The 25,630-nt window shown below is 45.6% G+C and overlaps 1 protein-coding gene across 1 annotated transcript in view; it reads left to right on the forward strand.

The window, feature by feature from the left end:
- The first annotated feature begins 924 nt into the window (after nt 1–924).
- The window catches only part of FER1L6 (fer-1 like family member 6), a 682,981-nt gene continuing 658,275 nt past the window's right edge, over nt 925–25,630 (forward strand). The window contains exon 1 of the mRNA XM_069220715.1: nt 925–1,073. Coding sequence (XP_069076816.1) covers nt 1,051–1,073 — 23 coding nt within the window. The 5' untranslated portion in view covers nt 925–1,050. The remainder of the gene's footprint in view (nt 1,074–25,630) is intronic.

The raw sequence follows: 25,630 nt of genomic DNA on the forward strand, positions 1-25,630 counted from the left end.
GACGACATCCGTTCAGCCACAGTCTGCTGCCTTGCCCAGCTGAAGTCTCTACCTTCTCCAGAAAACTTCAAGAAATGTTCTAAGTCTAAAGGTTACTCTTAGACCAAGGCAAACCTGATGCCTATAGCCTACCTATGCTCGTGGTCTGCCTTAATTTATGATTTTGACCCGGTCTCATGGGACCAGATACCCTTCCGTAATTGGTGCTTTGTTCTTTTGGCGCTATTTTACACACACACAAAAAAAAAAAAATACATTTATAATCCCAGCTATCCAGACAGCATTTAATTTGTTTTGGTCTCATTTTTTATTACATTTTACTCTATTTTTCTCAATTGGTTTGGGATTTTTGTTTTGTTGTGTTTTCACTTTATTGCTGTTTGTGTGCTGCATACACACTTTACCTATTGCCTCTAAATTAAGCCAGACTATTTTTGTGATAAGCTACCAGAGGGTTAAGCACTGGTTAATTTAGTGACTTTTTGTGGTTCACCCTGACCAGGGCTGTGCTTATTACTTGAGTGGAGCTAACACCCTTCTCAACTAGTAACCCAATTGCTTACACACACAATATAACATGCCAACATAATATGAAATAAGAGCACTATATTATATTACAAATCAGAACAACCATGTGGAACAATATAGCAGCAATTTAACACACCAACAGCATAATATGTAATATCTTACCATTATATAAATAACAATTGTGCGGCCATTCCTATGTAGTGCACAGCACCTGATTGCCAACGACTAATAAGCGAAAGATCATGAAGTCCTAACTCCACATTTAAGGTATGCGCATATTTAGTTGCTGGATTGGGCACAAACTGCTACGCGCATTCTCCGACCGAATACTAAGGCACTGAGCAGGAAAGCGGCCTGTCAATATAATGCCATGTTCAAACAACCACACCCTGTGCCTCTCTATATCTCGCTGGTTAATCATAAGCACATACGCCGATGGCAGGTGCAGAGGGAAGGACCTGTTCCTAGCAGTCTGAAGCGAGACGGCGTCCGGGCCCGAGGGACACATCACCAGGACGAGCCATGGAGAAGCCCCCCAAAGCAAAGTAACGTAACACACTGCTCGGCTGTTATGGGACGACTGTAATTGGGGAGGAGAGTGGGGAGACTAGACAGAGAGAGAGCAAGGGGTGATGGGAAATGAAAGAATGTGGCTGAAAACAGGAGAGAATAGTTCTAGGAAAAGTTTCAATGAATGGCGGGCAGTGCAACTGAGAAACGATCGGACAAGTGCATAACACACAAAAGACTGATGCGAGGATAGAATAAAAGCAGAATGAGACCAAGAAAGAGGGCAACAAAAATAACAGGACCGAGAGGAAGCAAAGTACGAGAAAATAAGAAGGAAAGAAAAAATGATAACGCAAATATCAAAGGAAGGAAATAAAAGTAGTTAAATAATACGAAAACTGATAAACCTAGAGAGGAGTAAATAATGAATACGGGGAACAGGAAAGAGGAAGGAACGATCCCAGAAGGGATGACCAGAAGGAGGAAGCAAAGGAAAGCAAAGGGGTAGAAAGTCAGAAAAAAGGAAAGAAAGAGGAAAAGGTTAAAAAAAAATCGGTTGATGTGTGAAAATCTAAGAACACATGGAACAGGAGGATATAAATGCCTGCCCGATTTTTAAAATATGTTGTGATTGGTCGTATTTTTCATGTTGACTAATGTGCATAGCTGGAAATACAGATTCCTTCTGTGAATTTGGCTCCTGGGCACTGTATCTAACGCCCACGACACTCGGGGCGCAGCTGTGTAATCGTTGCATGTAGACATAATGTAATGGAGACAGGCGAGTAAGAAAGCAGCGCGCCATAAAATGATCTGAAGGTCCGATTGCTGTGCGTCTTTGCTGAATTCACCGGTGATTCTAACTGTAACACTTGCCCAGGACCGCCAGGCCCAGCCTCAAGTGGCGACGGCGCACATATGTGTGTGAACTTTCACGAGCAGCCGCCAGGGTGCAGGGGAGGGCGACGGAACACAAACCAGGAAAAACAAGCATATGATAGAGTTTGCAGGAGTTGCAATACTTGTTGCATGGCGTTTGTATGCGCAAAAAGTATTATGTGAACACAAAACTTTTTTAAGTGATGTTTCTCCGAGGTGGCAATGCAGTAAAAAGGAGTCAATATTTGTTCCATGGTGGGGAGGTAATAACAATAAAAGCAACAATACAGGGTGATGCAGAGTTGGCTGCATAATAAGGATGTAAGGAAAGGTATGTTTATGTTTATTTGTGTAAAGCCTTTTGCTAAACGGTGATGCGCAAGAGAGCGGCATAGGTGCATTTGTTGGTTCATAATTACAGGATCCCTCACAGTGACAGCTACACAAGGTGTACACACTGGCAAACATGTTAGGAGCATCACATTGCATTCCACAGACCCTAACTAGCAACATATTACTGGAAGGAATGCGGGGAAGCATGGTCCCGAGTTTCATGAGGCAGAGGGCACTGTGGATGTCAAGGAGGAGGCTGTCTGGGAGGCTGAGGTCTGTGCCACATAATTATCTGCTCTGCTCCTACATTTACTTCTGGGACCTGCCCGGGGCTTACCCGGGTGGAGCGCTAGAGTGTGAAGCGCCCCAAAGGCAGGCCATACTCCTTTCAGTAAATCCGACAAGAACAATAGTGCTGAAGTTATTGTGAGCTCATGCCTAAATATGGTTCCCTTATTTTAAGGAGCTGTCTACTCATACCTTTCACCTACAGAAAGGTGGTTTATGTAGTGTTCCTAAGCACATCGCACTGGTCTTGATGTGCTCGAAAGTGACACTGACAGCCTTAGGAAACGAAATATTTTTATCAGATGGTCTTCAAGGCATCTATAATACACATGATACACGCTCATGCTTCACGACAAAATGACATCTTAACAGACATTCATGAATAAGTGTCAGCATTTCCTATCTGATCTCAGGCTACTGAAGACCATCTTACTCTGGGTCCAAAATCTGATTGCATCATATCGACCAAAATGGGAATCTGAGCTGAATATGATTGGACTTCCTGCCAGGAGGATCACAGGCATCCAAATAAAGAACTATATCATACACACCCGTGCCCATGCTTCCCTGAGGAGTCAGTAAGTAATAGATGCAGATTCGGGGATGGATAATTTCATCAACTGGAGTTCGCCGCAGGAGAATGAGTATCATCCTATGCTACCAGTAATCAAAGCTTTGGTGATCACTCCCCATCTCTGGAGATCAGTCGGATCTTCTCACCCTTCATTCATAACTGGTTTTGCTTGTCGAAACACTCTAAAAATTACTTGGCCCAGTCCATTGTTAGAAATTAGAAGGAAAGCCACACATTTCCTGTCAAATACGCACTCTGTCCAGGTTAGGGTTCGATGTATGGCCAATTGAATCTAAAAATTTGCACAGAAGTCGCAAGAGCGTTTTAGAAAGTGTGGTATTTATCTGTGGTAATATCCCTGGTATGATGTCTGCAGAATTACCACAATTTAGCATTTTCATAAATGGGGAACTTTTACCACTAGTTCTCTACATTTATTGGCAAAGGAGGTTACGCTGGCAGTTAACTGTTGATATTCTGCACCTTTTCATTTTTTATAATTGCAGTGCAGTATTAACTCATACATAACTTAGACGCTGAGTGCAACAGAGCCTACCTGACTGGTGCAATCATAAGAGTTGAACCCCTACAAGAGGCCTAGAATTACTTCATTCCCTGATCCAGAGCTCTCAAGATTCCTAGGTTCATGAATGAGTGGTTCATCAAATGTAGGTTTTTTTCTCTGCATTCTAGAAATTGTAGTGCTGTTTAGTGCTTGTTCAATATAGAGCGAAGGAGAACTAGAATTCTCATAATGCCTTGGGAAGCATAAGACCTCCATATACAAATCTCAGTTTGTGTGTTTGAAAGAAAATGTAGACATTGAACACCTCTTCCTTAAAGTCAAGAACATGACCAGACATAACAATATGCTGTTGATTCTTGTTTATTTGTTACAGGTTTCTATAACACTGACATTCTTGGGAATTACCAATGCGGTTACATGTGCCACCCTGGAGGCAATGTGTTAGACCTTAGGGTGGTCTTCCCCCAAACCTTTGCCTTACTCCTCCATTTATCTATTTTTTATTGGCCTTAGGACCCTGTGCTCTGTGCAACACATCACCAACACAGGACATCACATTGCCTCCCACAGCCCCTTGGAACCTCTGCCATGCAACGCATCCTCGATGTGGGATCTGGCAATGCGCTGAATGCAAGATCTAGACTCCTTCATTCAGTGGGCATAACCTGGTTCCTATATCCGCACATGCTCCATCGCGGTTGGCCTGATCTTGTGACTTTGTGCCTATCTGGCGCAACCAGTTAAAAACAGGCAGCGCTTTGTGCTTCTAAGCACTGTTCACACTTAAATCTTTAAATTTCCATATCTATGGTTCTACTTATTGGGTTTTTGTTGTTTTAGTCTCAAAGTATTACATCTCACTTTATGTTTCTAAATTGGTGTAGGTTTTTTTATTCTGCCGTGTTTCACTTTATTGCTGTTTGAAGTGCTGCATAAATACCTCACACTTTATCTTTAAATTAAGTTTGACTGTTTTTGTGCTAAGCTACAAGATGGTTGAGTACAGGTTAATTTGGGGTTTGCTTGTGTTTCACCCTTACAAGAAATGTGGTAGCTGCGTGAATAGGGTTTCACCTCCCCCTACACATTATGTCCAGATGCACTCACAGAGGGCTGAAAATACATAATTTAATACCAGAGCTGTGAGCAGTTGTTAAGTCTGCTTCACTTATTGTATGATTAATTCTAGTAGATTGCATGGGACGTGAGTCTGACCCAGGGTCTCAAAGGACCTCAATGAGGGATGTGTTACATTTGGGATGTGGATCTGAGCCATGGATCTAAAACAGCCTCAACAAGGGATGCGTTATCTCTGGGACGTGGGCCTGACCCATGGCTCTCACTCATCTGCAACGAGGGATGTGTTATTTCTGGGTCGTGGTTCTGATCCATGGTTCTCAAACAGCCTCATTGATGGATGTGCTACCTCTGGGATGTGGGTGTAAGCCAAAGCTCTTAATCATTTGCAATGAGAAATTTGTTACCTCTGGAATGGAGGTCTCGGTCATGGGTCTCAAACAGTCCCAATGAGGGATGTGTTAGCTATGGGAAGTAAGTATGAGCTGCAGCTCTCAAACAGCCTCTTTGAGGGATGTCTTACCCCTGGGACATAAATCTGAGACATGTTCTCAGAGGGCGTCAATGAAGGATTTGTTGATCATGAAACATGTGCCTAAACCTTGGCTTTCAAACATTTTTAGTGGGAATGTGTTAGTTGCTACAAATTACTTCATAGGTATGTTGGTGTTGTAGGTATGTATTTAGCATTATTTGTGCAGTGCAAGCCTGTTAGAAATTGGGTTTTTGGTTGGCAGTCAGGTTGCCCTCTGTCCAAGCAAGAACCCTCACTCTAATCAGGGTAAGTCACACACAATCCAAAATTAGCCTGTGCCCACCCTCTGGTAGCTTGGCACGAGCAGTCAGGCTTAACTTAGAAGGCAATGTGTAAAGCATTTGTGCAATAAATCATACAACACCATAATTTAACATCACAAAAATACACCACACAGTGTTTAGAAAAATATATAATATTTATCTGGGTATTTGCAGGTCATCAAAGTTGCAATATGAATTTGTAAAGATATCACTAAGAAGTGATATAAAGGGGGTCATTACGACCTCGGCGGTCTTTTTGCAAGACCGCCGAGGGACCGCCGTGCGGAAGACCGCCTGTGCAGGCGGTTTGCCGCTCGGCGTATTATGACTGTTGGCTGCTCTCCGTCGTTATTCCGACGGAAAGCCGCCAACAGCCATACTTGCGGGCGGCGGGGAAGTGGAGGTTGCTCCACCTCCACCGCCACGCCAACAGAACACCGCCCAGCGAATCACATCCTGTGATTCGCCGTGGCGGTGTTCTGTTGGCGGTGTGGTGTCGGCGGAGCTGCCCCCATGGCTCCTGTCCCCTCCTGGAGGATCGACGGACCAGGTAAGTCGATCGTCCGTTAGGGGAGGGGGGTGGAGGGGTGTTGTGTGTTGTGTGCGTGCATGGGGGTGTGCGTGTGTGTATGTAGAGGGGGTGTGTGAGTGCGTGTATGCTTGCGGGGGTGTTGTGTGCATGGGAATGAGTGCGTGTATGGCTGTAGGTATGTCTGTATGGATGTGTGCGTGTATGTTTGAATGTGGGTGTGCATGTCTGACTGTGTGGGTGGATGTAGGCATGTATGTTGGGGTGTGTGCGTGTGTGTGTGTGTGAGTAATGTTATGATGGGGTTCGGGGTGGGGAGGGGGTCCCTGCCACCTTTGGGGGGTGGCAGGGGTGGTGGGGGGTGTAGGGGAGGGAGTCGGGGTGGGGGTGGGGAGACCCCTATCAGTGCCAGGGAAGGAGTTCCCTGGCACTGATAGTGCTTACCACCATGGATTTCATGGCGGTTCAAACTGCTGGAAATCCACGGCGGTAAGCCGGGTCCAAATACCGCCAGCGGTATACTGACGGCCGCCGGGCTGGAGACCCAGGTCTCCAGCCCGGCGGTCGTCTCCGCCCTGGCGGGCGGGACGGAGAACCGGCGGTTGACCATGGCGGTAACCGCCATGGTCATAATACACCAAGGTAAGACCACCAGCCTGTTGGCGGTCTTACCACCGGTTCTCCGCCATCCGCAGGGTTGTAATGACCCCCAAAGTGTCTTAAGTCTTTACAAAGCAAACAAAGTCTCTTTCAAGCACAAAGTACCTGGTTTCTGGTGGAAAATCTCAGCAAAGGGACAAGAAGAAGATATACGTGGAAAAATGGTGTGTGCGTCGATTTCTCCCCAGCACACACGGACTAGCGTCGTTATTTTTCACGCGGGGAAGTCGTGCGTCGTTTTCCGGCACGCGGACAGTCTCTTTCTGTGGATCGTGGGATTACCAGATGTCCCGGGTCTGTGCGTGGATTCTCCTGCTTGTTTTCCGGCTGCGCGTCGTTCCGCGGGGCTGTGCGTCGAAATTTCGCTCTCACGGCAGGCGTCGCGTTGATTTCTCCTTGGAAGTCAGGCGGCGTTGTCCTTGCGAGGCCGTGCATCGAAGTTCCGGTCGTCCCGAAGGCGTTGCGTCGATCAGCATCGGTGTGCAGCGTTTTTCTCGCCGCGGAACAAGCTGTGCGTCGAAAATTTCGGTGCACGAAGCGTCCAAGTGAAAAAGAGAAGTCTTTTTGGTCCTGAGACTTCAGGGAACAGGAGGCAAGCTCTATCCAAGCCCTTGGAGAGCACTTTTACAGCCAGACAAGAGTTCAGCAAGGCAGCAGGCCAACAGCAAGGCAGCAGTCCTTCGTAGAAAAGCAGACAGGTGAGTCCTTTAAGCAGCCAGGCAGTTCAGCAAGGCAGCAGGCCAACAGCAAGGCAGCAGTCCTTCGTAGAAAAGCAGACAGGTGAGTCCTTTAAATAGCCAGGCAGTTCTTCTTGGCAGGTTGTAGTTTCTGGTTCAGGTTTCTTCTCCAGCAAGTGTCTGATGAGGTAGGGCAGAGGCCCTGTTTTATACTAAGTTGTGCCTTTGAAGTGGGGGTGACTTCAAAGAGTGGCTAAGAAATGCACCAAGCCCCCTTTCAGTTCAATCCTGTCTGCCAGAGTCCCAGTAGGGGGTGTGGCAGTCCTTTGTGTGAGGGCAGACCCTCCACCGTCCCAGCCCAGGAAGACCCATTCAAAACGCAGATGTATGCAAGTGAGGCTGAGTACCCTGTGTTTGGGGTGTGTCTGAGTGAATGCACAAGGAGCTGTCAACTAAACCCAGCCAGACGTGGATTGGAGGGCACAGAAAGATTTAAGTGCAAAGAAATGCTCACTTCCTAAAAGTGGCATTTCTAGAATAGTAATATTAAATCCGACTTCACCAGTCAGCAGGATTTTATATTACCATTCTGGCCATACTAAATATGACCTTCCTGCTCCTTTCAGATCAGCAGCTGCCACTTCAACAGTGTATGAGGGCAGCCCCAATGTTAGCCTAAGAAGGGAGCAGGCCTCACAGTAGTGTAAAAACGAATTTAGGAGTTTTACACTACCAGAACATATAACTACACAGGTACATGTCCTGCCTTTTACCCACACAGCACCCTGCTATAGGGGTTACCTAGGGCACACATTAGGGGTGACTTATATGTAGAAAAAGGGGAGTTCTAGGCTTGGCAAGTACTGTTAAATGCCAAGTCGAAGTGGCAGTGAAACTGCCCACACAGGCCTTGCAATAGCAGGCCTGAGACAAGGTTAAGGGGCTACTGAAGTGGGTGGCACAACCAGTGCTGCAGGCCCACTAGTAGCATTTTAATCTACAGGCCCATGGCACATATAGTGCACTCTACTAGGGACTTATAAGTAGATTAAATAGCCAATCATGGATAAACCAATCAATAGTACAATTTACACAGAGAGCATATGCACTTTAGCACTGGTTAGCAGTGGTAAAGTGCCCAGAGGTCAAAAGCCAACAACAACAGGTCAGAAAAAATAGGAGGAAGGAGGCAAAAAGTTTGGAGATGACCCCGTCAAAAAAGCCAGGTCCAACAAAGCCTAACTGGGAAGGCACAGAACACTTTAAATAGCTGCTTCAGATTCCGGGGCTCCCTGTAGAAAATGAGAATTTGATTATATCTGATGGAATCAGGTAAGTGCATTACAGCAAGCATTGCTGGCAGAACACTCATGATTAGGGAGAGAAGCAAGGCCTGGAGCAGCATCATAATCCGGCTTGAAATGCTTTCTCACAGAGGAATCGGCCTGCTCAACAAGCAATGGTGTAACAAAAGTCCCCACACCCCCCGCGGTGCGGGGGGGACCCCGAGCTCCAAGGGGCCCCCTCAGCACAACTGGCAGGTGGTGGTCCGGGGAGGACGGGGCCCCCGTCCGTGTACTTTGCTGGGTGCCCCCCTCAAGTTTCGTTAGACCACTGACCAAAAGAAAATGTTGATATCACTGAGCTCACCCCCTTCCCTCAAAGGTTTATTTGCTTGTTTGCCAGCATTGTTCCTAATCAAGATTATAGAAGCAGACAAAAAAGTGTTTTTTTGTGAGACTCAAGCCAAGTTTCAAAAACGTTTGCATCGGGTTTGTGTTACTTTTGTAACACTAACCTGACACAAAACCTTTATTGGGATTTACAGACCAACGCAAATTGGTATTTGCATTGGTTAGTAAGGAAAAGTAACGCAAACTAACACAAAGTGGTGCTTTGCGTTACTTAGCATCAAGGTGGTGTTACATGGGCGTTCCTGTGCTATCAACCCATGCTTTTTGTCTTAAAACCCCATCTACTAAAATTAGTAGACAGGGTTTTGCTCCCAAAAATAATGCAGGTGGAAAGCAGACATTAAAAAAGAAAAAAACTGTAATTTCTCCTTTCTTTTCTGACTTTGTATGTGTGCTTCACTGTAAAGCACACATAGAAAGTAGGAAACATGTTAAATTAAGTCTAAGCTTAGTATTTCATTCTGGAAGGGAACCCCCTCCAGTACAAAACCTATGCTAGACTCACGCACACACCCTTGCACCCTGGCACTATGCGCAAAGATGTGGGTGCATGGTGCTCAGCAGCAAAATTCTGTGCCGGAGCTATGGAGAGGGGAGGAGAGTGCCATATTTCTGTAGAAACAGTGCTCTCCTGCTCTCTCCCTCGGACACAACGCAGGACAGCATTTTTAGCTGCTACATTTCTTGACAGTTTGGTGGATCTGGACCTCAGTTTGCATGCAGGGCTCAATTCTAGGACTCTGCATTTTCCACAACTGGTGACTTTGTACAAATAGCAACACCTCTCTCTGCCTTTGTTAGGCCCGGGGCCTGGAAGTGCTTAAGGCATACTCTACAGTGAGAATGTTGCAGACTGGCTTACCCAATCTGACATTTAAACCCTCTTTAAAGCCCTTTCCCCAAGTCTTTATAGCGCTTCATTGCTTTACACCCCAATCTTCCTGGAATCTCTGCTGCTTTACACCAACATGACTGCTGCACCCCAATAGCTTAGATCAGTGGTTCCCAACCTTTTGACTTCTGTGGACTCCCACTTAATCAATGCTGGAACCTGGGTCCCCCCACTTAATCATTATTGGAATCCGGGGACCCCCACAGTCATTACTGAAAGCTGGGGACATTATATGCTAAAATTCTTACATTTTCTAAGCAGTCACGGACCCCCAGAGGCGGCTTTGTGGACCCCCATTGTTCCCCCGACCACAGGTTGGAGCCACCGGCCTAGACTACTGTTTTGTCTCCCAGCCATCCTGTGCCTAAGCCTAGTTTTGATCCTTTGACGTTCTAACGTCTCTTCGCTGGAGGGTTATCTCCAGTGAACCTTGGGTTGAGTCCTCCCTTGCACATGCCAGTCTGCTCTCAGGAAGCATCTCCTCAGCTCTAGGATCTGCAGTGCTGGTCCACCCTGGTGACATCCCATACTTCTCTCCAGCTCTTGGCTCCCGACCTTAGTAAAATGCATATTTTTGTGTATTTGGTGTTACAAATCTCAGATACACATAATTTCAGTCACTGCCAATGCAGTATCCTATTCTTCATACATCAGTATCACCACCTTGCCGTGGAGGGGGATAGGTTCAAATCTGTTACCAGAGGACTCTTTCTTTTCCAGTATCACAAACAGGAACAAAACGTGACAGAAGGTGTAGAAATCACTAAACAAGTCCATAGAATTTAACTTAGAGTTCTCAATATCTTTATTGTTACCTGATTCCCAGATGTTTGGGTGCCCCTAAATGATCTGTAGGGGCACTATGAAGCTCTTATAAAAGTAGATTCCCTATCCTGGACTTTTTGAGCGACATTGGCCACTTCTGAATAAGAAAATCCACCGGCATTGCTGATTTGTGCCATTTCCAAGGTTAGTGTTAAGGGCGGAACCGAGGGAGTTTCTGGTTGGGGTGAACTTCAGAAGTAGGTGAACACTCAAAAAACAGTAACTGTGCGGGTAATCACATATTCCTTGGAGTGAACATCCCGCACTGGAAAAACAAACATCTGCTCAAGTGAAAAGCATCAGAAACTACCTTCCCAATTTGAGAAATGGCAGTAACACTCCCATAGTTAATAATTGTGTGGAATGACGTATTTCTGAAAATGTAAATTAAAATAATAATAGGCAAAATAAAAAATGTAAACAATCATATAAACAAGATAAATGCCAGCGCACGTCGAGAATGACAGTTTGTAAAATAATTTATTGAAGCCTCTGTATTTCCTAACACAAACGTCCTTGTCAGAAAAGGATGCCATGGTAATCCGGTGTTTTTTCTGGAAGTTCTTCTTTACTGCATTTTCATAGTAAAATGTTTTAACTGAAACAATCCTAATTGTTTGCTTAATGATAATACATTATTTTTAGTGCATGATAAATGCAGACTCTTTTCTCAATAAATGCAGCTAATTCCCCTACTTACATTTGGGAAGCAATGATATAGCTTTCTCCGTTTTTAACATCTTCATTATAAAAACTGGGATATTATGAATGCCCTTCCCTTTGAAAGCCAAATAATTCTAGAAAATAAACAATACGGACCAAATGTACAAAAAGTTGTTTCTCCTCCATGGTTGGCATAGTGCAAAAATGATGCCCCCGTGCATAATTTGAGGAGGGGCCCCTCAGTCTCCCGCCTCTCACAGGGATGAATCATGGGATGAATGGGGCCTTCGGATGGGTTGGGGGTCCCTGAAAGGTTGGGACGGTCCCTAGAACCCAGGGTCTGCAAGGTCTTGGGTTACACCCTTGGCCTTTAATCCAGTGCTTAATTTGTTTTAAAAAAATGCCCTGGCCTTGTCAGGAGGCCACTGCAGCTTGCACCAGCCATTGCCCTGGCCAGCTCTGCCAATGACAGTATCAACACAACTACTAACCATCACACTCTTACCAGAGTGACAAATGAGCCTGTTCCGGACCCCCAGAGCTATGAGAATGGCTTGGGTGGCAGTCAATGGTCATTTTTAACGTATGTTGATTAACTAAACAACTGTTGTGCTCATCTTTAAATTAGAAAGCCAGCACTTCCGTGTGATGGACCGGTACAAGCCTCGGTGTTGACAATTACGTGCCGGTGCAGGGCACCGGAAATCACAGGCTCAAATTAAGCACTGCTTTAATCCTGTATCCTCGAATGTCCAATTGGAATATTAACCCCTTCTGTGCCGCGGACGTAGTGGTTACGTCCTGCGGCACAGTGCTGCTGTGCCGAGGACGTAACCACTACGTCCTCGGCACACAGCCCAGAGGGAGCGCTCTCGCTCCCACTGTGTGCTTCCCCCCACCCCCCCAAAGTCATGGATGGAAGGGGAAGCCCTTTCCCTCCCACCCCCGACCCCCCCAACCCCACCTGTGACGTCAGCGCGCGAGCGCGCGCTGATTAGTCACAGGGTCTCCCCCATCGTGCTGGAAGCAGAGCTTCCAGCGCGATTGAAAGAGAAATGCTTTTGCATTTCTCTTTCAATCCCATGGGGGAGGCCCCGAGAGGCTTCAAAGGGAAGGAAATGTATTTCCTTCCCTTTGAAGTCTCTCACAGGGTTTCAAAAGCCGGATTGCTTGCAATCCGGCTTTTGAAACCCCACTAGACACCAGGGTTTTTTTTTTTTGGGATGAAACTGTCAAAAGGGAGCGACCCCTTGGGCAAGGGTCGCTCCCAGGGGTGGGATTTTTTTAGTAAGGCCTTTTCTGCCCCCCCTGGGGGCAGATTGGCCTATTATTAGGCCGATCTGCCACCAGGGGGGGCAGAAACCTCTAGGCACCAGGGAGCTTTTTTTTTTTTTTTCTTCTTTTTTTTTGTGATGTTTTCTTTTTTTTAGGTGGGGAGCGACCCCTTAGGCAAGGGTCGCTCCCCTAGGGGGCAATATATATTTAGGCCATTTCCGCCCCCTTGGGGGCAGATTGGCCTATTTTGATGAGGCCAATCTGCCCCCAAGGGGGGCAGAAACCATTAGACACCAGGGAGTTTTTTTTTTCCGCAAATTTTACGCAACGGGAGCGACCCCTTGGGCAAGGGTCGCTCCCAGGGGGGGCATTTTTTTGGGAAGGCCTTTTCTGCCACCCCTGGGGGCAGATCGGCCTATTATTAGGCTGATCTGCCCCCAGGGGGGCAGAAACCTCTAGGCACCAGGGATCATTTCTTTTTTTTTTTCTTTTTGTTATGTTTTCTTTTTTTTTTAGGTGGGGAGCGACCCCTTAGGCTAGGGTCGCTCCCCTAGGGGGCAAATTATATTTAGGCCATTTCTGCCCCCCTTGGGGGCAGATTGGCCTATTTTGATGAGGCCAATCTGCCCCCAAGGGGGGCAGAAACCATTAGACGCCAGGGAGTTTTTTTTTTTCGTGAATTTCACGCAAGGGGAGCGACCCCTTAGGCAAGGGTCGCTCCCTGGGGGGGGGGGGATTATTTTAGGCCATTTCTGCCCCCCTGGGGGGTAGATCAGCCTATTTTGATTCGGCTGATCTGCCCCCAAGGGGGGCAGACACCATTAGGCACCAGGGATTTTTTTGTTTTTTTGTTTTACAGATGGGGAGCGACCCCTTGGACAAGGGTCGCTCCCCTGGAGGGGCAAAATGTATTTAGGCCATTTCTGCCCGCTTTGGGGGCAGATCGGCCGATTTTAGGTCAATCTGCCCCCAAGGGGGGCAGAAACCACTAGGCACCAGGGATCTTTTTTTTGCGCCGTCACGCAAGGGGAGCGACCTTGTAGGCAAGGGTTGCTCCCTGGGGGGGGGGGGGGGGGGAGGTAGGGGGGCAAAATTATTTTAGGCCATCTCTGCCCCCCCTGGGGGCAGATCGGCCTATTGGTATTAGGCCGATCTACCCCCAGGGGGGGCAGAAACCTCTAGGCGCCAGGGCAAATTTTTTTTGTGTGTTTTTTTTGTTTGTATGTTTGTTTTTTTAGAGATGGGCAGCGACCCATCAGGCAAGGGTCGCTCCCCTGGGGGGCAAACTGTATTTAGACCATTTCTGCCCCCCTTGGGGGCAGATTGGTCGATTTGAGGTCAATCTGCCCCCAAGGGGGCAGAAACCACTAGGCACCGGGGATTTGTTTTTTGGCACCAATGTCACGCAGGGGGAGCGACCCCGTAGGCGAGGGTCGCTCCTGGTGGGGGGGTGGGGGTTGGGGATGCAAATTTATTTTAGGCCATTTCTGCCCCCCATGGGGGCAGATCGGCCTATTATTAGGCCGATCTGCCACCAGGGGGGGGGGGGGGGGCAGAAACCTCTAGGCGCCAGGGCAAATATTTTTTGTGTGGTTTTTTTTTTGTATGTTTGTTTTTTTAGAGATGGGGAGCGACCCATCAGACAAGGGTCGCTCCGCTGGGGGGCAAACTGTATTTAGAGCATTTCTGCCCCCCTTGGGGGCAGATTGGTCGATTTTATGTCAATTTGCCCCCAAGGGGGCAGAAACCACTAGGCACCGGGGATTTGTTTTTTGGCGCCAATGTCATGCAGGGGGAGCGACCCCGTAGGCGAGGGTCGCTCCTGGTGGGGGTTGGGGATGCAAATTTATTTTAGGCCATTTCTGCCCCCCCTGGGGGCAGATTGGCCTATTATTAGGCCGATCTGTCACCAGGGGGGGGGCAGAAACCTCTAGGCGCCAGGGCAAAAAAAAAAATCTTTTTTTTTTTTTTGTTTGTTTGTTTTTTTAGAGATGGGGAGCGACCCATCAGACAAGGGTCGCTCCCCTGGGGGGCAAACTGTATTTAGAGCATTTCTGCCCCCCTTGGGGGCAGATTGGTCGATTTTATGTCAATTTGCCCCCAAGGGGGCAGAAACCACTAGGCACCGGGGATTTGTTTTTTGGCGCCAATGTCATGCAGGGGGAGCGACCCCGTAGGCGAGGGTCGCTCCTGGTGAGGGGGTGGGGGTTGGGGATGCAAATTTATTTTAGGCCATTTCTGCCCCCCCTTGGGGCAGAAACCTCTAGGCGCCAGGGCAATTTTTTTTTGTGTTTTTTTTTTTGTATGTTTGTTTTTTTAGAGATGGGGAGCGACCCATCAGGCAAGGGTCGCTCCCCTGGGGGGCAAACTGTATTTAGACCATTTCTCCCCCCTTGGGGGCAGATTGGTCGATTTGAGGTCAATCTGCCCCCAAGGGGGCAGAAACCACTAGGCACCGGGGATTTGTTTTTTGGCGCCAATGTCACGCAGGGGGAGCGACCCCGTAGGTGAGGGTCGCTCCTGGTGAGGGGGTGGGGGTTGGGGATGCAAATTTATTTTAGGGCATTTCCCCCCCTCCTGGGGCCGGCTGAGCTAGAGGCCAAAATCCACAGGTAGGCACTTTGCAAAAAACACCTCTGTTTTCTGTGAAAAAATATGTTGTGCCCACGTTGTGTTTTGGGCCATTTCCTTTCGTGGGCGCTAGGCCTACCCACACAAGTGAGGTACCATTTTTATGGAGAGACTTAGGGGAACGCTGGGTGGAAGGAAATATGTGGCTCCTCTCAGATTCCAGAACTTTCTGTCACCGAAATGAGAGGAAAAAGTGTTTTTTGGCCAAATTTTGATGTTTGCAAAGGATTCTGGGTAACAGAACCTGGTCAGAGCCCCGCAAATCACCCCATCTTGGATTCCCCTAGGTCTCTAGTTTTCAAAAATGCGCTGGTTTGCTAGGTTTCCCCAGGTGCCGGCTGAGCTAGAGGCCAAAATCCACAGGTAGGCACTGTTTTCTATGAAAAAATGTGATGTGTCCACGTTGTGTTTTGGGCCATTTCCTGTCGCGAGCGCTAGGCCTACCCACACAAGTGAGGTATCATTTTTTTCGGGAGACGTGGGGGAACGCTGGGTGGAAGGAAATTTGTGGCTCCTCTCAGATTCCAGAACTTTCTGCCACAGAAATATGAGGAACATGTGTTTTTTTAGCCATATTTTGAGGTTTGCAAAGGATTCTGGGTAACAGAACCTGGTCGGAGCCACACAAGTCACCCCATCTTGGATTCCCCTAGGTCTCTAGTTTTCAGAAATGCACAGGTTTGGTAGGTTTCCCTAGGTGGCGGCTGAGCTACAGGCCAAAATCTACACGTAGGCACTTTGCAAAAAACACCTCTGTTTTCCTTAAAAAATTTAGCTGTGTCCACGTTGCGCTTTGGGGCGTTTCCTGTCGCGGGCGCTAGGCCTACCCACACAAGTGAGGTATCATTTTTATCGGGAGACGTGGGGGAACGCTGGGTGGAAGGAAATTTGTGGCTCCTCTCAGATTCCAGAACTTTCTGACACAGAAATGTGAGGAACATGTGTTTTTTTAGCCAAATTTTGAGGTTTGCAAAGGATTCTGGGTAACAGAACCTGGTCCGAGCCACACAAGTCACCCCATCTTGGATTCCCCTAGGTCTCTAGTTTTCAGAAATGCACAGGTTTGGTAGGTTTCCCTAGGTGGCGGCTGAGCTACAGGCCAAAATCTACAGGTAGGCACTTTGCAAAAAACACCTCTGTTTTCCTTCAAACATTTGGCTGTGTCCACGTTGCGCTTTGGGGCGTTTCCTGTCGCGGGCGCTAGGCCTACCCACACAAGTGAGGTATCATTTTTATCGGGAGACGTGGGGGAACGCTGGGTGGAAGGAAATTTGTGGCTCCTCTCAGATTCCAGAACTTTCTGCCACAGAAATGTGAGGAACATGTGTTTTTTTAGCCAAATTTTGAGGTTTGCAAAAGGATTCTGGGTAACAGAACCTGGTCCGAGCCACACAAGTCACCCCATCTTGGATTCCCCTAGGTCTCTAGTTTTCAGAAATGCACAGGTTTGGTAGGTTTCCCTAGGTGGCGGCTGAGCTACAGGCCAAAATCTACAGGTAGGCACTTTGCAAAAAACACCTCTGTTTTCCTTCAAAAATGTGGCTGTGTCCACGTTGCGCTTTGGGGCGTTTCCTGTCGCGGGCGCTAGGCCTACCCACACAAGTGAGGTATCATTTTTATCAGGAGACGTGGGGGAACGCTGGGTGGAAGGATTTTTGTGGCTCCTCTCAGATTCCAGAACTTTCTGCCACAGAAATGTGAGGAACATGTGTTTTTTTAGCCACATTTTGAGGTTTGCAAAGGATTCTGGGTAACAGAACCTGGTCCGAGCCACACAAGTCACCCCCTCTTGGATTCCCCTAGGTCTTTAGTTTTCAGAAATGCACAGGTTTGGTAGGTTTCCCTAGGTGGCGGCTGAGCTACAGGCCAAAATCTACAGGTAGGCACTTTGCAAAAAACACCTCTGTTTTCCTTAAAAAATTTGGCTGTGTCCACGTTGCGCTTTGGGGCGTTTCCTGTCGCGGGCGCTAGGCCTACCCACACAAGTGAGGTATCATTTTTATCGGGAGACGTGGGGGAACGCTGGGTGTAAGGAAATTTGTGGCTCCTCTCAGATTCCAGAACTTTCTGCCACAGAAATGTGAGGAACATGTGTTTTTTTTAGCCAAATTTTGAGGTTTGCAAAGAATTCTGGGTAACAGAACCTGGTACGAGCCACACAAGTCACCCCATATTGGATTCCCCTAGGTCTCTAGTTTTCAGAAATGCACAGGTTTGGTAGGTTTCCCTAGGTGGCGGCTGAGCTAGAGGCCAAAATCTACAGGTAGTCACTTTGCTAAAAACAGGTCTGTTTTCTGTGATGTGTCTACGTTGTGTTTTGGGGCATATCCTGTCGCGGGCGCTAGGCCTACCCACACAAGTGAGGTATAATTTTTATCGGGAGACTTGGCGGAACATAGAATAGCAAAACAAGTGTTATTGCCCCTTGTCTTTCTCTACATTTTTCCCTTCCAAATGTAAGACAGTGTGTAAAAAAGACGTCTATTTGAGAAATGCCCTGTAATTCACATGCAAGTATGGGCACCCCGGAATTCAGAGATGTGCAAATAACCACTGCTTCTCAACACCTTATCTTATGCCCATTTTGGAAATATAAAGGTTTTCTTGATAGCTATTTTTTACTCTTTATATTTCAGCAAATGAATTGCTGTATACCCGGCATAGAATGAAAACCCACTGCAGGGTGCAGGTCATTTATTGGCTCTGGGTACCTAGAGTTCTTGATGAACCTACAAGCCCTATATATCCCCGCAACCAGAAGAGTCCAGCAGACGTAACAGTATATTGCTTTCGAAAATCTGACATTGCAGGAAAACGTTACAGAGTAAAACGTAGAGAAAACTTGATGTTTTTTTCACCTCAATTTCAATATTTTTCTTTTTCAGTTGTTATTTTCTGTAGGAAACCCTTGTAGGATCTACACCAATTACCCCTTGCTGAATTCAGAATTTTGTCTACTTTTCAGAAATGTTGCGGTGTCTGGGATCCAGCGTTGGTTTCATGCCCATTTCTGTCACTGACTGGAAGGAGGCTAAAAGCACGAAAAATCGTAAAAATGGGGTATGTCCCAGTAAAATGCCAAAATTGTGTTGAAAAATTGGGTTTTCTGATTCAAGTCTGCCTGTTCCTGAAAGCTGGGAAGCTGGTGATTTTATCACCGCAAACCCTTTGTTGATGCCCTTTTCAGGGAAAAAACCACAAGCCTTCTTCTGCAGCCCATTTTTCCAATTTTTTTTTAAAAAAAACGAAATTTTCACTGTTTTTTGGCTAATTTCTTGGCCTCCTTCTGGGGAACCCACAAAGTCTGGGTACCTCTAGAGTCCCTAGGATGTTGGAAAAAAAGGACACAAATTTGGCGTGGGTAGCTTACGTGAACAAAAAGTTATGAGGGCCTAAGCGCGAACTGCTCCAAATAGCCAAAAAAAGGCTCGCACAGGAGGGGGAAAAGGCCTGGCAGCGAAGGGGTTAAAGGTACTAAAAAAAAGTTCAGCATTGCGAACTATGGGATTACCTCAGATGTCCATGGATAGCCCTACCATGGAGGGATAAGAGACTCTAAAAAATAAAATGCTATAAACAATGTGGAAAGCTATGTTGTTGCCTCAGATGCATATGGCTATGCCGAACATGGTGCAGGTTAAGGGAGACACTTAAAAGTGAACTCACTATAGTCTTTGGAGAACGCTATATGGATAAAACTATACTTAAGTGTTCATTCATTCCAATGCATGTCAAGCAAGAAACCAGCTGTGCCAACTTAATAGCACTTAAGATTGTGAGATGACCTCCTGTACCAAGATGCTCAATGTTAACACATTGCTATGCAAACAAATATATTAAAATTTAATTTTCTTATGTAATAAGGAGCCCAAATTCATGACTGGCAGATCACCTCCACCTGAAAGCATCAGGACTCAAAGTAGTGTCTAAGTTCAAGGGAATCAGCTACTGAACTACCTGACGTGTCAAAGACATTCCTACTGATTGAGGATAGCCTGAATAAGATATATGATTCAATAATATCTCCAATAAAGAAACTAAAAACCTGATGCATCTCAGAAAACCAGTTGGTTCTCTGACAGATATCTGCCCAGTCCATTCTTTGAAAGATATTTTTGTGGAAGATGCACCATTAATTTCAAAGATCATAAATTCCTCTTTGGATTTGGAGGTGTTTTTAGACAGAGCAAAAGAAAGCCATAATTCGCATTTATTAAAAATAGCTGGGTTGTTATAAATGACCCAGCTAACTATTGCCTCATACTTTTGTTACCCTACTTTTTTCAATGTCTTTATTGATGTATGTGCCTGGAGTCCAGGCTACAGTATACAGATGCATCTCTGAAAACGTCAAACATCAATCTCAACATTCCCTGCCTCCCCTCCGCACCTGTTACCCTACCTGACACAATTGATTTTACAACTGCAGGATTTTGTAAAGTCAAACAGCATCTTAGAGTAATACCAAGATTAGGATTCATCAATGACTGAGCCTTGAACCTGTGGTGACCTTGCAGGCCAATGACTTGATAATGATTTTGGACAAGGGTGATCATTGTGTTTGGACTTTTACATCTGTCAGAGGCATTTGATACCATTGATCACCTGATTGATTGATTGATTGATTGCCCCACCACCTCCGCATCTTATTGTCTTTTCCATTCCTCTTGTCCTAGTCACTAAGGCCATTTCTTTAAAAGTCAGAAATCTGCCCCTGGGCCTACTCCTCCATCTGTAGTAGATTTCTAGTGTTAGGTCAGAAAGTGCTGACTGCACGGTTACTATGTGACACGTTAGTAAATGGTGCACCCCTTGTTGAATAGCACCATTCACAGCTGACCTTCTTCCCTCTGGAAAGGGTGGGCCTAGGTGACGGTGCCATGCACGCCTAAGCAGGTCTTGTACCATGAAAACCTCCTACGCAGGTGGATATCTCCCACCTGGCAGCAGTCACATTTCCAAAGACCTGTTGCTGTCCAGTTGGTCCTCAAATCATCCAATGAGCATCCATTTGTCCATTTTAGACTGAGGCCATCAGGGGTGGCCATGTCAGAGTACTGGTGAGCTCCTGATTAAGTCCTGGACATTCATTCCTACTGCTGGGGGTGTGCGAATTCCATCAGTGGCTGGTTAAAAACTGCAGTACAGTGAAGATAAACTATACATCCCTGGTGCCCTCACTTCACCCGCTCTACAGAAGCGGTCCTATAGATTCATTTGGATTATTTTTTGTGTAAGTGCTGGGGTGATTTGTGTTGAACGAAACTATAGGATACATGGGCTTCTGAGTTTATGGCGGTGGAGTGGGCGTGGGCGTTTATGTGTAGTGGCGTGACGTCACCACACCACCCAGGCCCTGGCAGCTGGCTGCTAGGCCTGTATCATGTCACACCCATGAAACACAGGCATTAAGGTAGATTCGTCTGCTGTTTCTTTAACTCTCTGATGTCCAGTTCAAGATGAACGCCTAGTGCAGTACTGTGGGTCCCTGGTGTGTCCCGAGCTGCCTTATGCTACACAACCGAGGTTATAGGTATTTATTTTTTCTATTTTTTTATTAGGGAGGATGCAGTCACTGATTTCAATGCATGGGACTGCTTGCTTGCTTCATACTGCAGCAAATTGGTGAATTGGCGCCAAAAAATATAGCACTAATCTACTGAAGTCAAGGGAGGCCCACTGAATACAATGGGAGCGTCACTTTAACGCCTGCCTAAGACAGGCATAAAAATGGCGCTAAAAATGACAGTGATATCTTGCAGATTTCACTGCGCCATTTTTCTAGGCCTCCTAACGGGCAATGCTGCCCCTGCATACATTATGCCTGGCACAGGCATAATGTGGAGCAAGGAAGTACAAAGTGGCGCAAAGCTTGCATTGCGCCACTTTGTAAATATGACATGACAAAATTTGCCTCCCTAACGCCACATTAGCGTAAAAGAAAATTATCCTAACGTGAGGCAAGGAGTCGCACTGGGCTTCTAAATATAGATTTTACAAAACATTTGTCTGTCGCTATTTGATATTCTTGGTGATAGATTAAGGCAGTATTTGGTACAAACACCTTTTACCAATGTGTTCTGCAAGCAGGTTTCTAGAGGCAGTATTGTGTGAAAAGACTCTGTGTGTATCTGTTGCATGGTATTTTGTTGTGTTGGTGGTGTGTTCTAATATTGGTGTGTGGCTGTGTTTTTGTGCTGCATTACTGCAGTGTGATTTTCCTTGTACAATGGCTGCTGTGTTCTGTTCCGTCTAGTTTGTTGGGCCCTATTAAGATTTCATTGTGTTGTGATGTTGCTTTGTGCATATTATTGGATCATGTTCTGTGGATTACTTTAGAAAGGTCAATAAGCACTGCTACATTTTCATCCAATGGAAGCAGATGCATCTAAAGCTCATTTGTCAAGCTGCCATTAAACACTGGTGGTAAAATATCACTGCTCCTGACTTTCAACCATTTATTGCAGGGCTTGGTCCTTTCTTACTGCGTTCACCTGGTGTGATATGGCCCACCTTCAAAGGAAAAGTAAGAGTGTGGTCACAACTTTGTGCCTGTGGATCTCAGTAGTATGAAAACATCAATACATTAAAAAAATGTTGGCCTCCCCACTTACACAACGGGTACTCTCCTTAATGTATGTTGTACTGGAAATGCATCTGCTTTTAGCACTATTTTATGCGCATATCCCTTTAACTCATTCAGTCCATCTGCAAATGCATCTTCACTCCCCGCAACAATTGCCTCTATTGAAACGTCTTCTACCACCATAACCTGGTTGGGAGCTCTCGTGTTGATGATTATATGCGGATCATACTGGTGCTGTCATCCAGAAATTGGAGGTCCCGATTCTGTCACAAACATCTTACCTTCCACAGATCTATCCTGGAACTCAATTTTTGTAAACACGTGTCCTTCTATATACATTTTTTCACCCCGGTACCCTCCAGGATTTATATCCTTTGATAACTGACATATTTGGGCACTCACACACAAACATGCCTTTAGGGATTATTGTTCCCGAGCCTACCATGAGCTGAACAACCTTGCCTTGGATTCTGAAGTTTGTTTTTGTTCTGATAAGTCTCCCTGAATGTGTATTTGAATCCCCAATGCATACAATGCTACATTCTTTTCCATACATCGCACACCCACGCTCTTTACACTCCTCTTGTATTACACCAACTTTAGGTTTGGGATTCACTTTGCACATCCGCGCAAAGTGACCTCTGCAGCCAAACTACAACTTCTAAAAATTCCCTCAGGAGCCTACATGCTAATTCTACGTGCTCTGAGATCATACTAAGGAGCAAAGTGGAGAGGCGCAAGGGTTTCTCCATTTACACACAGCGGCTTTTTTGACATAGGTATGGCTCATACCAGCGCACAGCTTTTTTTTTTTTCCTTTCAGTGCTTGTTAGTAATTGGGGCCAATTAGTGAAAGCTGAGGGGCATGTATTTATTGTGTTGACTAACCATCGTGTATAGGCCAGTCTTAAAACGTGTTGAAAATCATTGATGTGACTTTGATGAGGCATTAATCAACTCCGATGTTAGGCGCTACAAAGATGAAACATTGTGAGACTAGATTACCTTGCAATTGGGGAGTTTCTCTGTATGGGTCACAGACCACCTCCTGGAACACTCCGCAGTACAGAATGATGTTTAATTCATGGATCTATATGTGCAGGGAGCGGAAGTCTTGCATAGCTAGGCTTCTGGCGTAGGGACAGTCCTACAAGGAGCCTACATTTTTTAGAAGATACCTGGCCCTTCTTAGAGGAGCAGAGTAGAGAATAGTGTAAGGATGAAACAACGCAACTGACTGTATGTGCAGTAAACGTCGCCTTTCTCAGGAAAAAAAATACCGACCACCACTTTACGCTTTAACATTCTGTGGGAATGAGGAAATTGAACTAAAATTTGACTTTGTATAAACTTCTTTCCATTCATTTATAAAACTGCTGCATGACCACCTTTGTTCACTTCAATTATTATTCGGGAATCATCTAGGCAACCTAAGTATGCATTTATAATGATTTCTACTTATATTTGCGTCTCTAGCTATGTACTGAAAACAGGAAGAAATACCAGCTTTGGTTGATTTTTGTTCTTTTTTCCAGTCAAGACATGAAAATACTGGTCTTCCACTAAAAACAGTCCATGTGGCAACCTACGAACAATTCTATCCCTGAATGTTTTATACTTTGTCCATGATATGCTTTATTCTTGCTGAATTAGAGAGTGCACCAATCCCAAGGCATCTTCCTAATCAATAAATTTCTAGGCACACCCTTGGTATTCCCAAGGTCATGAGCGACTCTAAAACTGGTCTCCCCAACACGTATTCTCAAGCTACATTGACACTCACCCCCTTTATCTGAAGGTCTGACAAATAGCAGTAGTCCTATAGTTTTGGGGGAAAAAAAATCGCCCTGTGTAAATTAAGTTCAATCATCTTTTGTAAGAGAGACTGCTTCCCGTTTATTGTTTTTTTCATCAATATTAATGTCCGTTAACATTATTTGGATTGTGATTTCTGTTACAAACACAAACTTCGAAACAAGTGTCGACAGAAAAATGACTGGGATCAATGATTGGGGCACCCATCATTATGGTTACTCTTGAGTGACTGCTAACACATTATGTGAGGTTCAAACCTTTCTACCTTCTCTGCTCAACTTTGCATCCACTGGTGAGTCAAGTGATGAACGACAACAACTTGATTTTCCAACTGTAGTGCACGAGTACTGGTGATCTATGGTCTCTAATAGCAGGTTTGGATTGGGCCACAATTAGTCCCTGCAGCCACAAAAAGTGGCCCACATTCACGGATCACAACATTTCGTAATAAACTGCTTGGTTACAACCATCGAGCTAAGTGTTGGTAAACCTTTGTGTTAAAGGCTCAGACGCAGACTGACTTTTGCACTCATCCTGGGCTTTTACATATTTGTTTTTTACAATATTAAAGAAAGGCCATCCAATGCTCAGTGACTGGTGAAAGGTGTGTTTGTCTTTGTTGTTTTACTGCTAACATCATGTGTAAGTTCCAATAAAGGAAATGAAGCTAGTGTGTAAATGCAAAAAGAAATGAAAAAAAACAAAGTGTCACTTTCCTCAAATACATGCAGTTTTATATAGCACGAAATTGGTCCAGAGGCATTGGCGTGCTTTACATGAGCACAAGATAACATTTCACAGTCAGATTTATTTTTTCGGCTCATGTAGAGTAAGTGATTTGCTCAGAATCACAGGATGTTGAGCTGACAGAGACTCAAACCCAGTTTCCCAGTTTCAAAGTCGGCTAAGGCCAAAATCTCTCCCTGTTGATTTCAGTAATTGACTTATGGCCGGCACAGGAGAACAGCAGACACTAATGGCTGTTCCATGCAGGGAGGGAGAAAAAATAAAATAACTGATTAGTTCTGATAGAGTGGAACGTGGTAACAATTTACCTACGTTTGGACGCTCTTTAGGCCGATGAATCTTTTGACTAAGTGGGAACTCTCTGTACTCTTAATCGATCAATCACCTCAAATCGATAATCAATAACGAACATAGGCAACCCCTTGAACGACGTAACACTTTACAATCAATCCAGAATACATTTCGGCGAACCCTGACCTTTCAGTCAGGAATAACCACACCAGTTTATTGCAAAGTTAGTGGATTTATTTCCCTATATTAACAAAGCTAGCACAATATAAATGTGTCTCAACACCAAATGATAAACATAAATGAACATTAATAGCTGTCCATAACGTCGAAACAAGTGTAATCTATGTAGCATTTGAATCACCAGACATTCGATAATGGCAATGCAAAGCACTAATACGATAATCTGTAATGAACTAATTGCGTACATTTAGTCAGCATAACAAGATCTCAAATTGCATCGTGCGACATATGGAAACCTCGTCTAACCTCAAATTAGCATCGGCATGTGGGACTTCATGCAAAAACAATTTAGCAACATTAATTTAGAAAACTCCTAGCTGGGGCTCTTATCAAAATCAGCAGTTGGTTACCTAAAAGAAACACAATGCAATTTTACAGTTTCCTTTCATATTTACCAATTACGATCAGCAATCAATGAAGTCTTCGTCTCACAGGTATCGTTTCTCGATCAGCATGGGACGGGACAAAGGGACAGGGGTGAACGGGGCAATTGCCTCACGGCGGCGAGTTAAGACTACTACTTCATGCAAAGGGATCAAATCAAAGTTAAAGTCTCTAGGGCAAGAATCATTAAAGTCTCTTTCTCTCGATT

The sequence above is a fragment of the Pleurodeles waltl genome, chromosome 2_2 (assembly GCF_031143425.1).
Source record: "Pleurodeles waltl isolate 20211129_DDA chromosome 2_2, aPleWal1.hap1.20221129, whole genome shotgun sequence".
Taxonomy (NCBI): domain Eukaryota; kingdom Metazoa; phylum Chordata; class Amphibia; order Caudata; family Salamandridae; genus Pleurodeles; species Pleurodeles waltl.